Source organism: Idiotropiscis lumnitzeri, chromosome 12 (genome assembly GCF_059441095.1).
Source record: "Idiotropiscis lumnitzeri isolate Australia: NSW breed Sydney's pygmy pipehorse chromosome 12, RoL_Ilum_1.0, whole genome shotgun sequence".
In the NCBI taxonomy this organism is placed as follows: domain Eukaryota; kingdom Metazoa; phylum Chordata; class Actinopteri; order Syngnathiformes; family Syngnathidae; genus Idiotropiscis; species Idiotropiscis lumnitzeri.
Window position 1 is genome coordinate 12,321,170 of NC_142402.1, and position 17,307 is coordinate 12,338,476.

The 17,307-nt window shown below is 42.0% G+C and overlaps 1 protein-coding gene across 1 annotated transcript in view; it reads right to left on the minus strand.

Moving 5' to 3' along the window:
* Window positions 1-17,307, minus strand: part of LOC148325943 (ephrin type-A receptor 3-like) — a 90,080-nt gene that overhangs the window by 48,293 nt on the left and 24,480 nt on the right. Inside the window, exons 4-5 of the mRNA XM_088310268.1 lie at window positions 16,926-17,033; window positions 15,559-15,910 (exon numbers count right to left, since the gene is read on the minus strand). Of these exons, the coding sequence (XP_088166394.1) occupies window positions 15,559-15,910; window positions 16,926-17,033 (460 nt within the window). The remainder of the gene's footprint in view (window positions 1-15,558; window positions 15,911-16,925; window positions 17,034-17,307) is intronic.

Sequence of the window (17,307 nt, forward strand, 5' to 3'; positions counted from 1 at the left end):
ACGTAGCAGTGCGTGTGCGCGCGAGCCAGTACGCGTGCGCGCGTGTGTGTACGCTATCCAGGCGTTAGTTGAGGCCAGCTACTTAAAAATTGATACATCAGGAGAAATGTGATGAGATTCAACGTGACATCCTTTACGGCCACTAGGGTCGCGTCTCTGCGCCTGTTTGCGCTCAAGTGCATATTGCCGTGAAACATGTTTACACTTGAATTGAGATGTCTTCATGCTAAACAAACTTAGGGGCCTCATTAACAACACCTAACATGGAGTTTAACAAATACGTTTGCGGTGGTCGCTAGTAGTTATCGCTTGCGTTCCTCAGCGATTTGCAGATGATAAAATGTGGAACTGTCAGCTGGCAGAAAACTGCAGAGGAATGTACTGCGTGTATGACAGACAGTGTGTTTGTGTGGGGAATAGAGATGTCAAGTGCTCTGCTGAGACTAGCGCTCAAAGCTATTTTTAACAGCATAATGTCTTGTAAAATGCACACACAAATGCGGGATCCCTTGATCAATTAGATTTCTGGTCCTGAAGGGATTTTTTTATCTTTAAACTTCTCTTGGGAAGGTTTTCCATAAGTTGCGTCATCTCCTGTGGGGCAAGGTAGTCTAATTCAGAATTGAGCCACATTTTTGGAAAGTTGCGCAACACCCGTATTAGCTTGGGTCGGCGATAAAATGATCCTTTACTTTATTTGGCAGGAATGTTTTTATTTACTACAAATACCGTTGCTGTGTTCATCTATTTATGCCAGTGACTTATAGTGGTAGGGTGTCAATTGAATGCTCTTCCATGAGATGGCAGACATTAGATGGTACAATAAACTTGTCTCCAAGAAAATAATTCATGGTTTCCCGCAAGTACGGTAATCCCTAGTTTTTGCAGTTTTTGGTGAAAAGTGAAAAGTAGATGTTGACATTTTGTATTATAATTATCCATCCATCCATTCTCTGCAGCGCTTCTCCTCACTGGGGTCGCAGGTAGTGCTGCATGGAGCCTATCCCAGCTATCTCCGGGCAGTTGGCGGGGGACACCCGGAACTGGTTGCCAGCCAATTGCAGGGCACACAAAGGCGGACAACCATCCGCGCTCACAATCACACCTGCCATGCATGTTTTTGGAATGTGGGAGGAAACCGGAGTACCCGGAGAAAACCCACTCAGGGACAGGGAGAACATGCAAACCTCACACAGGAAGCCCGGAGCCGGAATCGAAGCCACGACCTTTGCACTGTGAGGCCATCCTGCAAACCAGTCGTCCATCATGCCACCCTATTATTTATTTATGTATTTATTTATTTATTTTTATTTAAATGTATTTATTTTTCGGGGAATTTACGCATCTATTATGTTGTAGCGACTATCTCCAACATCAACCTTATAAATGCTTTTTACACAACCAATTAAACTATAAAAATGCAAAAGTGAAGAATAAATACCAAGCCGCAGCCTGTGAGAGGAACGTGATCTACAAGCCTGGCAGAAGCAGTTTTATTTTTTTGTTCATCCTAAAATTCGGCTTACCTTGACTAGAATCCCGCAATGCATTTTAGCAAAGCGTCCTTGTTGATGTTATTGTGCAAAGCAAAAGTTAAAATGAAATGAAAAAACTCGAAGCACTGAAGCTGCATAAAGTGAAGCTTTAAGTTTGGTTTAAAGTTCAGGTTGAGTACAAAATCCCCATCAGAAAGTGGATCTCGGCTGGAAAAAAAAGTATCCCACAAAGCAGTTCCATTTCGATACGGTGCCTACCGCTTGTTGAGAAAAGATCAAATATACTTCTGTGGTGTATCTACAGTAAATGAATACATGGCATACGGATAAAATGAACGTAGGTTCCTTTGGTATGTTTGGATTTTAAGCTTGATGTGGGTAAAAGAATATCACCCCAGATGTGGGAGAAAAAACATATACGTTGTAATTATGTCATTTATATTCAAGTCTGTATATTGTAACTGCATCCTTTGTAGTTTACAATTCCCATCCATTCACAGAAAAGGGTGGCGGGATATTGTGTAAAGCAGAGATGCAGTATGGCATCAATTAAGTGAACCCACAAGTGGTTTGTGTGTGTAGTGTTCATACGGAACCTTTTGAGTGACACCTCATCACGCACACCCACTCAGTGTTTATGGCTTCATATGACTTCTCCAACTTGGGCGCTCACACCGGATATGAAACGCTTCATGATGTCCAAGCGCACGAAGCACATGAGCACACCGTGTGTGTCCTCAATGCAGCCGTCCAATTACCGAGGGCGGTGGAGGGGAACCGCGGCATGAAGCGCGTCCTCGTCCTCCTTCATCTGTCCATTTCTGTCTTTCATCTTTGATGCTGCTACTGTTTTTCTCCTCACCGTGTCTCTGTTTGCCCTCCTGTCTATTTTGTTTTTATGTTCTCCCTTTGCCGCCCATTCGATTGGCTGCGCGTGCGTCCGTGTGTGTGCGTGTGTGTGGGTGGGTGTGTGTGTGTGTGTGCGCGCGTGCGTGTGACTTATTTCCCAGTGGACTGTCTGTCATATGTTGACCCTGACCTTCTCCAGAGCTCCTGCACAAATATTTACCCTCTCGCTGACAGGGACACACACGCACGCACACGTACACGCGCGCACAAAGCTCCATTTCACGTCAATTAAAGCAAACTCACACCCATTCGTGCACATGCCTTGCTGGCAGTAATCCAAGCGGATGGCTCACTAATTTCAAGTCGAGGTGATTATCCCGCAGTCTAAAAAAAGATTAAATACATGCCAGGTGTGCGCATGTGTGTGTGTGTCCGTGAGTGAGGGGTCGTAGGCGAGAGACGACCAAAGAAAGGAAGAAAGAGGGAGAGCGAGAACTTGACAGGCCTGCGGGAGAGGTCTGGTGGGAGTTTGGTTCGCAGTCTGAATAGCTTATTCTTCCGTCTGTACCTTTTCCAAAGCATCACCTTTCCCATTTCGAATAGAAGTGGACAGACCCTCACACGCACACGCACAGCTCGCGTAACGTCATCGAGGCGCACGTGCAGTGCAAAGATATTGAATTGAGTTCAACACACACGTGTTTCTTGTCTCCCATGGTGCACGTACACTAAAAGCCCGCGTCATCAGGCCCCTCACGGCCAGCTGAGTGCGAATGGGAGGAGCTGTGCACGTCCTCGCCTCACTGTGGTTATTTTCAGTTCATCACACTCAATAATTCATTCTCTCAGGCGGAGGTTTAAACGTGAGCCCCATGTCGGATTCTCGGAAACACACACATACATGAAAACACACGCACAAGTGCGCACCTGTCAAGTGGAAGGCCAACTTCTTGCCGTCTTTTTCTGTGGGAGAGCGCGTCATATTGATGGCAGCAAAAGGGAAGCAGCTCCACTTAAAACGGGCTTGCCATCTAAGCTTTCATTTAGCACCACGCAGGATGTCAAGTGGGGATCATTGATGGCTCCTTTGTGTCCGTTTTTGCACCAAGGAACACGAGAGTTTTACAACTGACATGTATACACAACGGATTCAATGTCTGTCAAGCCACTATGCAGCCTTGAAGGATTATAACTTAAGAAACGCAGTGATTCAGAGGAGCTTTGTGTACACTTTATAGTAAGAATGTTGAGAGAGTCAAGGACTTGTACAGTCAATGTGCAAAAAAGAAATTAAAAAATAATAATAATAATAAATAAATAAATACATTAATTATATATATATATATATATATATATATATATATATATATATATATATAGTAATGTTCATTTTTTAGGATAAAGAATATATGCCTTATTGTCTGTCTACATGTGTTGCTTATGCGATGGTGTTTTGCATTGTGTTTTCGCATTAAGCTAAGCAATTTCTTCGGAAAAGTTGTGTATTTGCTTTAAATACAGTGGATGTAAACATTTTTGTTTGGTTTGTTGGTTAACTAACTGAGAGTTGTGCTCGCAAGCAAGTAAAAGCGAAATCAGTCAATCCACTGTTCATATCGGAAAAAGTCCTATGTTGGATCACTTCTGAGTCACTTCTCAACAGAAAAATGTGTGAGCACTTATTAGGGACAAGCAAAATTCAATTTGCTCAGCCTTAACAGTTCTTAAATATTGAATCTTTTGTGCAATAATTTAAAGGACGGCTGGAAAGACTTTAATAATTGATTTAAAAAAAGGGGGGGTTGCCTAAAAAGAAATGAACATTCACTGTAGAATTTAAGTAAAGTTTTTTGTATTCATTCTCAGTCGATGGAGTGGTCGCAGTTTGACAGGCACAAATTCAATTTGGGGAGTTGCTCTTCCACAGCATCCTTTCATGCCATGGGTTTGTGTAGATTGTAATTTGCAAATGTTATTGTTCTCACTTTGTATTCCTTGTACTGTTCATTTCTATCTCTCAGTATTGACAGAAAATTTATGATGAAAATGCAACCGCCTGTTCGTGTCCTATGTAATTTATTTCTGTATTTATATGGGAATAAATAAATGTGCAGCCCGGTCATGTATCAGCATTTCACTTGCAGCCAATTGGAAGGATTTTTTTCATCAGCAGGGAAAAAAAAGAAAAAAAAAAAAAGAATAATAAACGGCTTTCCTGTTTGCTTTTCTGCAAAATGTATTTCGGGACACAAAAGTCAATAAGCTATTATAAGTGCACCTCGCAGGTGTATTCATCATTTGAGGAAATAGAAAATTCCATCACAAAAATGCCTTTGTCTCAATGCTGCGGAATAATACTCCAGTCGTTGTGTCAAGAAAAAGGTGCTTGCACCCTCATATGCCGAATGGAATGGCTCCCTTATCAGCACTCTCATCCTTTCCTTCCACTGCTGACTTTGTGCTGTCTTACATGCGTTGCAATTGTTTGCCGGGTGCTGACTTAACATCCCGGTCATCAATCTGTTCCGCCAATCAGCTTGTTGTAAAGAGTCGGTCGGAGCGAGCTACTCAACCAAGTAAAGCCTCGACAAATTGGACTTTGACCGCCACTACATTTGCATGTCATGTTTGGTGCTGGTTAACGCTGGCCCGATCTTTCTGACAGACTGATCGTACATCTGGAAGCCATCCATGAAGTAGAAAGCGAGGGAGGGGAATAAGGGGAAAAAGGGTCAATGGCTGCCTTCCTGTGTCGATGCTTCCTGCTCTCCAGACCTGCTGGCTCTTATGCGCTGCCATCTTGAAAAGCTTTTAGATCTTAAACGGAGCAAACCTAAAACTGACTCAACACTGCAGAAATGCGCGCTTGTTTAACTAACTGGAACTCAGCAGCATATGAATCACAGCCAATTAATGGCGACTGTACCCAAAGGAGTCTCCCCCTCTGTGCCTCCATAGCCCCCCCCCCCCACCCCCGTCTGTGGGGGATACGGCTATATTAAGGCACCGGGAGATGGAAACACACGTGTTAACGGTTTCTCAGTTCTTGTCCTGCTTTTCCTCAGTTTTCTCTCAGGGTTTGTTCACAGCTCGGCCGCACTGAGCCGAGCTGAGCCGCATTCATGCCGATGGGTTACACCGTGACCCGTTGCTTTTAGTCCCACCAACAACCACGCTGGAGTGCGGCAGGTGATCCACCGTGGTGAAAGAGGCTGTGAGCTTTGAAGCACTGTGTCATTGGACATTGTCTGCGTCAAAGCCGCAAGGCTATGTAGATGGCGACTATTGTGCGGCGAGAATAACGTGAGCGCCAAAGCCTTTCTAACGATGTGTGTCATTTGTTCAAACACAAAGGAGGGGGAATGAGAAACGAGGAGGGAGAAATGTGGGATGGAGGTGAGGCATTTAGAAAAAAAAGGAGATAAAAGCACAATTTTGGGTGGTATTGTGGAAAGTGTTGTCAGACAGATAAAGCAGGTTGAGAGGGTTATACAGACAGGTAGAAGATAGAGATGACTAGGCTTTTCTTGTTCCATTTTTGGAACATAGTGCTTATCAATTAATTAATCAATCAAGGCTTTGGCTAAAGTCTTTAGTTGCACATGAATCTTAATTTCGCAGACAGTCTGGACATTTCTATGCCTCGAACTTTGTGGGAATACATTAGGGGAGGAAATCGCTAATGTTATTCTTGCTGAATGGATACAATTCCCATGAATACACCTCAAAAGTCACCAAGCTTTAAAGTGGATTAAAAACCCAGAACGTGAAGTGGACCATCGTGGAAAAATTACATTTATCAACTCTTCGCCATGAACACCAAACCATTGAGCAACGCTATACATGGACTAACTGCAACTTGTATCCTCTATTGCAGGTGTGGGCAAACTATAGCCCGGGGGCCTCATGCGGCCCATTAAGCGTTTTAATCCGGCCCGCCGAAGTTGAAAAAAATTAAATGAATAAACCTTGTTAATGTTTTATTGTATTGCTTTTTGTTCACTTTCATTTAAAATTATTTATTTATTTTTTTCTCAGATGAGGTGAGGTTACCGAAACATTCCATCCATCTGCTCCTGGTCCGTCCCCTGTGTCAAATTTTAGAACCCATTGTGGCCCGACAATCAAAATGTTCGCCAACGCCTGCTCTATTGAGGCTCCACACATGGAACGTATTGCATTATTTTTTTTACCGAACCAGCAACGCTGTTCTATTGGAGAGTTCAAAGCAGTTGGCAGTCTGACACGCCCTGTGGACTGTTTTTGACATTCATTGGAGGAGAATATCGGCGCTTGTTATATTGCAGTCCCATTTTTGTTGAGCGGAAAATGTTGGAACTATCGGCGTATGACTGATTGCCTGGGAAGGTACAGCCATTTTGCACCTTAACAGGTAGCCTTTTTTTTTTGCAACCGTCCCATTTTTGTTGCCGCTTTTGGACTATCTGCGAAGGCAAAGTTGCTCTGAGGTTTGCTCCCCTGACGTGGAGCTGAATGCGTCCCAGGGTAGAATAAAACTGATCTTACTCTATGTGTGTTACTTGCCAACAGGGAACTTTTCAGCTGTTAGAAAGCTCCAGTTGCTAGTTTGGGTTCGGACTACCTTTTTAGCAGAAGTGAGTGACATCATGCATGCTGCAAACGCCCACACAGTAGAGGGTGGTCAAGGCCTTCAAGGTCTTCTCTGCTGGCCTAACATAATCAAGAAATCATGATCACATTCATCAGATTGATGTCATATTATATCCTCATGTATTATTAGCTGAGAGTTTTTATCCAATCAGAATTCAGCTAGCTCACGTTGCCAGGCAGATTTGATAATCCCAATCACACGCACTATTCTTCCAAGGCCTTCAGATACAATCGTGCGGGCGCCTGTTCTGTCAAAGTCAATGGCCTTCTTAGAGTTGATAGACCGTTGCGATAGCCAATCAGATCACGAGTTGGTTACAGTGAGCCTTCTCGCAGGCCTTACGCTGAAGGAGGTAGGATCCTCACTCGTGAGGGGGCAGCGCTACGCAGAATCCACACGACTGGCGACCGTTGGAAAATGTAAAATATATTCCTGCTTTGCACAACAAGAGGAAATACCTTGAATGGAAAAGAATATTTAGCACACTGTGCTTTACTTACACTTTTAACAACTTCAGGCCATAATGCCCAAAGTTGTGAAAAATAACACACACATATGTTATGTCTAGCGCATTCCTAAAAGAGCTTCCTGACTTGCTCTTTAAATCCTTTTTGTTCCCACCTCCTCCCTCCTTTTACCTTCATGCTCTCAAGCTCCCCGAGCTGCCGTCAAGAGAGGAGCACACAAACCAAAGAACAGCATGTGTGTGAACATGGAAAGGGGACGTGTGGGGCGGGGGCATTGACCTTCAAACGTCTGTATGCGGGGAACACAAAATTGCTCACTTTACCAAACAAAAAAACAAAAAAACACACACACACACTGCTAGTGGGATGGAGACAGACTTCGGGTTCTTTGGGAGAGGCAATGAAGTGAAGCAGGTTCCCTACTGAGCTTTACTGACACGCACGCACACACACACGCTGTTCCCTGTAAATGAGCTCGATCTCTTTTACAGGTGTGAAGATTAGCCTCTCTCTACATTTGTTCTTTGCTCCAACCTTTTATTGAGAACAGAGGCTGGAATCCTCCTATGAGATATGACGTGTATCGTGCGCGTGCGCGCGTGCATGCGCACGGGCCTTTTAAGTGCACCGGCTTTCATCTTGTGCATCTAAGGGCCTATCTTGATTAAAGCCGTACTGAATCCCATGTCCTCTAACCTTTAGCGTGTCGTTTTTTTCGCCGAGGTGGATAAACAGAGTTTTCTTTTCCTTCTGGTCTGTGGTCGTAGCCAAAGTCTGATTGTCCTAACAGCTGAGAAGCATCCCTTTGATCGCAGCCCGTCACTGAACAAACGGAAAGCCAAATTCCCCTCACAGCATGTGCAGGTTGTTTTTTTTTCCGAAAGTCTTCTGTAAATGACATTGTGCAGACCTTTGCATTGCCTCCCTAAAGTTATGATCTCATAGCCACAGCCAAACGGACTTTACGGTGTGTAAAAGTGATGTTTGCCTGACTTTTGCACATGGCCAGCCCTTAACAGACGGCTTCTCTGCCAAGAAGATTGTTTTCACAGCAGTGGTTTATCCGTCACTTTCAATGAAACTATAAGTTGGACGGGTGACGCGTGTGTCCAGGAAGAACCTTGGAAGTTTTAGAGTCAAGAAACAACTTGGATAGTGATATTGTCCTTAATGAATATAATTAAGAACAGAATAAGTGGTCTGTCCTCATATTTTGGCCACCCACTTTATAGCAGTGCTTCTCAATTATTTTCTATTCGAAGAAAACAATTTGCGCCCCCAACCCATCACCTACTCTCCGCCGCGACTAAAAATAACAGCATTTTTGAAGCAAAACAAACCTACACCGTAAAGTTATTACTTGCTGTGAACAATGGGCAATGAGAGCGCCACTGCCATCTACTGGAGAGGATGTGCAATTACACATTATTGCAGTACGGCGGAAAAAAAGCATGTACTGTAACGGATTTAAAAAAAAACATTATGCACAGCTACAACATTGAATTCAATGGATTCATTCGCATGCCACTCGACGGAGCCAGCATACCACCTTCGATGCGAGTCCACCACTGTTTAAGGTCGCTGTTTAGTGGCAAGATAACTTTTGATAAGTCAGTTTAAAGCTAAATTAAATTATTTGTATTATTAATTATATGCAGAGAATGGGCTAGAGCCCCAGATAGGACAAAATTAATTCTCCAGAACATGAAAAAAAAATAGATGTGCGTAACAAATTCATTTGAAAAGATTCATTTAGTTTAAATTGCTCATTTGAACATAGTTTGGAGAACGAAGGGCGCCATTTAGGGAGTTTGGTGTGTTTACTTCTAGAGTTTTTACTTGAACGTGTAGTAAAATGTTTTCAGACAGTAGCGCAAGCACGGTGTTCTTATGAGCCTTGTGGATTGCAAACCGGAGCACAAAAAAAACATCCACTGAGGCCTTTTATATTGTGGCTAAAGATCATTTTTAAGGTTAGAATTTCCTCTGCATGCAGGATCTGAAGGTCTAATGTCAAATTAAGATTCTGAATATGCAGCAGCACTTGGCAGCAAAGTCAATTTAACATGGAAAATCCCATTTAACATGTGCAGATGCTTATATTTCTGTCAAATGTCATCAGATCGCATTGTAATTTGTAAGCGCTTACATAGTATCGTATAACACTTTGTTCTCTTAGTTCACAGGAAATTATGGCTCCGGATGGAACTTTCTCCCCCCGTATGCTCTTAATATCTTCGATTATAAATGTTTTGCAGGTGACAAATGTCTAAGCCTTGGCAGAGGTCCCACTGCTCTTGGTCTGAGTGCTATTTTATAATGTCCGAAATAGTCTCTATCTCTGTGATGATCCACACGATGCTGCAGCTTCAGAATATCAGCAATCAGCAGTGCATGATCTCCTCACTCATTCACATATTTGTTTTTAGTCCAGTTTTTCAGAAAGCAAAATGCAATCTGAATGTATTGCGTCTTTTACTGTCTTTCTGTAAATGAGGTTGTTACATCATTACAGCACCAAACATATGCCAATTGCACGAGGAGAAAGCTGGTAAATGGAACGGTTTATGCAGCAAAAAGAAGTGCCATGCCAAACTGTAGCTCAGCGGCATGCTGAGGAAAAGAGAGTGCGGGGAGGTCTTGCGAGGACTTGTGTTGAGGTGACAGGTGTCTGTCCTTCTACACTCTCTTTTCTCCATCTGAGGCAGTAATTGGCGCTGTCAGACACAGAGGAGGACGGAACACACATGCAAACGCACACTCCTGCCCTTCAACGTGTACCCCTTGGGCTTAAATAGGTTTGAGAAGAGATTTTACTGTGCTCCCTGCCGTCTGGGAGAAAGCAGGACAGGGCGAAGGAGTGCAAAGCAGGAATGGAGGGAGTAATGGTGGATGGGAACAGAATGTATGAGAGACAAACAAGCTTGTTTGAAAGAGGTGGTGGCCTCCTGGAGTGTGCAAATGATGGTTGAGTAGGAGTGAGGGAGAGATTGTGTAAGTCCCCATGAAGTGACAAAGCGCATCAGTATGATTTCATGTGATGGAGCCGCAGCGTTGTTTAGCACGCACGCCTCAGTTCACAGGGGGCACACGTGCCAGTGATATAACAGTGGCAAACATAACAGGATTACACAATATCTATCTATCTATCTATCTATCTATCTATCTATCTATCTATCTATCTATCTATCTATCTATCTAGCAAGCTAGCTAGCCAGTAAGCTAGCTAGCCAGCTATCTACTGTATCTCTGTATCTGTCTGACGATGTGAAGGAGCCGGATTTCAAAGTAAAAACATATGAAGTAGGAACAGTAGAAGCAGTCTTGCATGGTCATAATTCCAAAAGTCTGAATTTCAGAGTTGCAACTGGCGACTTGACACAGTGGGGTGCGTTGCTTCTCTCTCTACTCTCTCTCCTCTCCCCCTCTATTTCAGAGTCCGTACCTTTGGGATATCACGGATGATTTTGGTTTAGTATTTCATGATGTTACTTGTGTTGCTTTGGTGTGTCTTTTGTTAAAGCTTATTCTGTCCTTCTGTCCACCTGTGCTTGTCGTCCACTCCCTATTGTTGACTAATCAGCTCCCTCTGACCCTTTGTGTCTTGTCCAGGTGTTCCTTGTTGTCTCGTCAGTTTTGCAAGCATTTAGTTCCCTGGTTCCTTTTAGTCTTGTCAGTTCATTGCCAATGTCTCCTGTCAAGTGTCTGTCGCCTGTTCCTCAGCATGTTTCAGTTTTCATCTGAGTTATGTTGTGACTTTATCCATGTTTTTTTGTACTTTGATCTGTTTGTATATCCGAGTTCCTTGTTTGGCTTTTAGTTTTCTTCAATTAAATACCCTAAGTGGCCCCTGCCTCGCTTCCCTGCATTTGGGTCATCCTCAACCTCCACGCAAAACCGTGAGTATTGTTATATTGTCTGCCGACATGTGTTGCTGCATCCTTTGTGTTCAAACACCCATTGCCTTGCCAAGTGTTGTAACACCACCACGTATATTGTATTCATTACTCGGTCTATGACCTACTCTGTTTTGTGTAAGCATCAAGCTAGCCAATTTTATAGCAACGTTATGTGGTTGTTTTAAACGCACAATGTGAATTTTTTTGTTTTATTTATTTCAACTGTAGGTGTTGGGTCACTCATATCACAATGCACAACCACATTTGGATCAGCCTACTCAAGAGTACACCCTCATCATGCCTAAACCACAACGTAAGTGAAAATGCAGTAAGCTGGGCCACGTTGAAGAAACGTAAATGTCACAGGCTTCTAAACCTTATTTTTGTGTATATTTTGTTGTTATACTACAGATGTTTTTTGCTACTATGTGGTGTTTCAATGTGTTTTTTTTGTCTCATAGACCACATTCAGCTTATTGAAAGAAACAAATATTATTAATGGGTTTCTCTTATATAATACTCTACTCAAAAGAATAATTTTAGTATATTTTATGCAAAAAGATGCCATGGTGAAAGAGGGAAAAGAATATCGTAATAAAGTGTGAGGACAATGAGGAAAGAAAAACCTTATTATAGAGAGACACCAAAGCAAAGTTAGCCGTAGCATAGAAGGGGAGGGGGGGATTGCTGGGGGGGGGGCAGTAATTGGAGGTGTCTGCTGTTTGTCTAACACAGAAAGGCTAGTAATGATTCCATTAGCGCCTCACACCGAGAGAGAAAGAGAGAAAGGGACGGGGACATAAAGAGAGATGTGGGGAAGGAGGGGGAGCGTATGGGAGTCAGAGACAAACACTGAGACAAAATGAGGCAGCTCAAGGGGGGCAAAAAGGAGGAGATCCACACGGAACATTAGCACGGAAAAACAATGAACGTCAGAGCAGCCAAATGGCAGCAAGGAACAAGAGAGAAGGAATTCAAAGTGGCCATTACAAGACTTGTTCACCTGCACAATGAGAGTCACAAATGCTCGTCCATTCCCCCCCCCCACCAACTCTTTGTGTGAAGGCAAGCGCGAGAGGGTGATTTAAATGCATTAGCAGCGCGTGTTTTCCCAGTGGAGGACCTTTAGAATGTGTCAGGGCAGGAACACTTTGTTTCGAGCCAACATACAGGTGCACGAGGATGCGGCAGAGCCTGGCCACCTCTCTGTGGGACACATTAAAGCGTAACGCACTGGCTTGCATTTCGATGCGGCCTCTTATGTCCTTGGCTGCGGATGCAGTACTCATTATAAATTAGTAGGCTACACCCCCGCTAAAAAAATATTCATATCTTTTTAGCTCTTTCCACGCACACACAATGAAATTTGATTTTTGTTCGTGCTCATCGACAATTGCCTTTTGCAATCAATCACATTTGTGTATTTGAGTATTTTGTTGTGGAATATAATGTAAGAAATATGGATTCTGAAAGGAGACCGAAGATTTTTTTTCGCAAAAAGCTAAATGTGGCTTTTCTGACAGGGTGGACATATTTCTCACATGGTGGACCTTCACTTAGCAACATGATTTAATTAGCAAGCTCACTGTGTACTGTTTAGCAATATAGTTCCAATTTAGAAAAAATCTTAATATAAATTGCAATGTCACTATAAACGAGTGGACAAGATTGACTACATCCAATATCACACAATATAAGATGAAAATTATTGAACATGAATATAAATATTTATTTTTCAACTATCATTGAAGAAAGACTAAACACTATACATAAATCAGAGGGTTTCTTAAAGGGGCAGTTACCAAATAATAACAATGCTTATTTATGATTGACATTGTCAGAGTGGTCGTAGTAATATGTTGATTTTTGCAAACTAAAATTACAATTGAAATGGCACTCACCATCCAGTTGAGTGATCTATTTTGGACCAAAGAAAGAGAAACTTTTGAAGAATATTGTCTTGCTACCATACAAACAAAACATCTTGGCTCATCCAAATAAAATTGAGGATGCAAGAGGAGTTGAGAAATGTTATTTTGAATCACTTCACAAGACATGATCTACAAACACAGACAAAATCAAGCATTATTATTTTTGCCCACCACCCCTCCCTTTTTGCTGTCTCTTGAATTGGATCTCATTAGATTGTGCAGGTGGTCATAATGTGTTGGCTGTTGAGTGCATGTGCAAAAAAAAAAAAAAAAAGCCTAAATTGCCCAAAATGCATTTGCTAAGACTGAGTAGGTGGTGAAGCTAAGCATGCCACCGATATGCTTCTAATCATCACAAGGGAATTGAAAATGTTTGGCAAGTACCCGTTGATTGTTTCTACAATAATCACCACACAAGCAAATATGCTCTAACTTGAACTCCAACCAAAAAGGATTTATGGCCAACAATGGAAGCCTGTCGACCAGTAATCTACTCACCATAAGTCATTACACAACACAAAGGTCACGTGATTCCTGCTCTTTGACCTGAGTCGATCGGAGCGCCCCTCATGGCAGTGACAACACGTGCACACAAGTGCACTCTTAATCAGTTAAATCGAGCTTAAATGTTGCTTGTTATATTCTCCGCAGTCTACGAAAACATGGCGGGTAAGCCGATGAGGTCACAGGGATCATTCAGGTCAACTGTCTTGTGACATAGCTCTTGTCTTTAGAGACACCACAGTGGCAAAAATATTGTGACTGCAGTCAATTTAAGTTGGGTGAGACGTTTAAACTAGTTGTTTTTCATTTTACCAGCACCCTATATTATTATCTGCTTTCAAATTTGTGAGAACAGTTTTATTGAATCACTCAATGATAGCACGATAGCAGCATAAATGTGGCTACAGTTCATGTGGATCGCTGATGTCAGGTCAATACCTCATATGTCAAAAATAGGTCAATTTAATAATAATAATAAAAAAAAAACATTCGATTCATCAGTCGCATGTGCGTTATTTTTACAAATTATTCCCAAATGTTGTGTTGAAAATGTGTATCATATTATTTTTTTTTATTGTTTTTGTTATTCTTTTATTTTATGTTCATTTAAAATAAATGTATTTTATTTGCAATATTACAAGCTGCACCACTGATGTACAAAAAAAGAAAAATATTTATATTTTTTTTACTTAGTTTAAACTACTGTGGCACTCGTCAAATAAAATATATCAAGTTAGGATAGTTTTGTTCACATTTAAAAAAAAAAAAAAAAAAAAAGATAATTTAACTCTTTCTCCTGAATACATTGCCGAAGAATCACATCGGGACTCCGTATCAGCATGCACTCAAAATCAGGTGACCTGATTAATTTGGAAAAATAAACATCACTAGACATCACTAATATATATATATATATATATATAAAATGTAATCCTTGCCATCACGTGAACAGACATGCTGTGTGGGTCATAAATAGACGACTGCCGATCGGGTGTACATTTTAACATAGGGAATTGGCCTAACCCAAAGTAGGAAGTAAAATCCCTGAAATCAGCCCTCATAAAATAAATTTTTTAAAAAAAGGCACCAGACAGACGCGCAGCTCAACTGCGATTGAGATGCAGCCAGAGTTCCGACACAATCTGTGCACATTACCAGTGTGCAGGCTGCAGTGTACAGCTTGTACTTATTCACTTGTCTCTAAAGCCCCACTGCCAAGGTTTCAGGGTGTCTTGGCGGCCGCTTCTAGAAAACAACTGAGATTGCATTATGCGCACGGATTGCAAGTTTGCGAGGATGAATATCTATGATTTTGTTTTTTCTTTCCTGGAGGAAAGTGAGCCTGCAGGGACACGGTGGGAAGGCGTCGATCTAATAGAGCTTATTCTCCCAAATACATGCAGGCAAAGCAGACAGACAAACACAGCGCACATTGCACATGCCATCTGTGGAGTTTTACGACTCAATAACCGCCTTCCTCAGGCATACCTTTTCCTCTTTCAACACAAACACAAGCAAGCACATTCTCAAACTGTGCACTCCTCAGCTCAGCAGGGAAAATGAGATATTCAAGCTGGACAAACACACACAACCTCTTAAATAGAGAAGAAGATGCCTCAAAGCATCTCCCATAGTTCTCGGCAAGATCCACCCGAACATTGTCGAGCGAGGCTTTTCAAAGAGACTCCCACAAAATATGCACACTAATTGTACCCGTTACCAAAATACACCAGCATGCGCCAGAATACATACACATTTCAGACACACATGTCCACTCACGTTGGCAGATGTCCTTGTTCTCCTCGAAGCCCGGTTTACACACACACCTCCCGATAGGAACCAGCCAGCCACCGTCTGCGCTGCAGTACATCTTTGGAACCTCAAACTCCTCGGAGGCATTCACACACGCTCCGTGGACCTCCACCAGGGCTGTGTCTCCCCCAGTTATCGTGTCAGGGAATTGGGCCAAGTTAAGTACAGTGAGTGGACACTTCTTGTAGAAGACTCTGACCGAAACCAGAGCGATGCAAGCGCCCAGGTCCTGGAAGGCCAGGTAGAAGCCTTTTTTACTGAGGTTGCTGATGTCGCGCACTTCCGTGTTTAGCTTCATCACACGGTCGCCAACATCCACCTAGAGAGGCGATATTGTGCATTCCATTAGATAACAAGATATGAAAAAGAAATTGGAAACGTACGGAACTCCAAAAAAGCAATTGCGACTGATTGAGACTGATACTAATTCTGAGAATTGGCCAAATAAAATTCCAATCACCGATTATCATCATTGAATGACTGATTTAAAAAATATATAACGGATAAAATAGCTCTTTTTTTGTGACTTATATGAAGAATATCTGACACCTTTGCAATACTTAGTGTTTAATGCAGGTGTGGGCAAACTACGGCCCGGGGGCCACATGCGGCCCGTCAAACCTTTGAATCCGGCCCGCCGAACTTGAAAAAAATTAAATTAATAAACCTTGTTAATGTTTTATTTTTTTAAATGCTGTGATTTTTCAAAGACATATATATTGTTGTAATGCTTTATGTTCACTTTCATTTAAAATTAAATGTATTTTTTTTCTCCGATGAGGTGAGGTAACCGAAACACTCAATCCACCTGCTCCTGGTTCGGCCCCTCTGTCACATTTTAGAACCCATTGTGGCCCGCCAATCAAAACGTTTGCCCACCCCTGGTTTAACGATTCAACAAAGAGAAATTTGCCCAAATAGGCAGATTATTTTTGTTTTTGGACAATTTTTGGGATGACGGAAGGGATGTTTGAATGTCATTATCATTTCCTTATGTTGTAGTGCTAACGTGAAAAAAAAACACTCAAAAAGCGATCAAAAAGCAGATTTTTCTTATGATTTTAAATGATGATCGGTCAATTACATCAGCTGGCGATTAATCAGTTGTGCCCTAACAGTAAGCAAACAAATTCTCAGAAACCTAAAAAAAAAATCAACGCTAAAAACTGCATATTTCCATATTATGGACATTTCAGCAACAGACAGAAACTTGTTCTCAGAAAAATGTATTAGGTGGTGGAACACTGTAAAAAAAATACACCGTCAATCAAAACTGAGATATTTAATAAAGTTCTGTTTTTTTTACGTTTGGGTGTGCGTACTAGCGCCCTTACCTGAGTAAAACTTTCATCCGCAGCAATCGTATCAATCTTGACATACTGACTTTCTTTAATGAACCACAGGTTGGCATTGTTAGACTCATAGTAGTACATGTTGAATGTCTGCAACACAAAAACAAAAAACAAAAATACATGAACTTCTACTCATGTAGTACATTGAAAGAACGCTTGGGCACACACCAGTCCACTCAATGTGAAATTTTAACAAGCTTTCTTCTAACATTGGTCCATCTGTCTCGATGACTAGTCGAAAACGCCATGCGTCGCATTGAAAACGCTGCTCTCTGCAATCTCATTTCTTGTCTCCACTACTCATTCTAGAAATGTTTTGTCAGTGACTGAGTGCACGAGACGGACAAAGTGGAGTGAAGTGAAT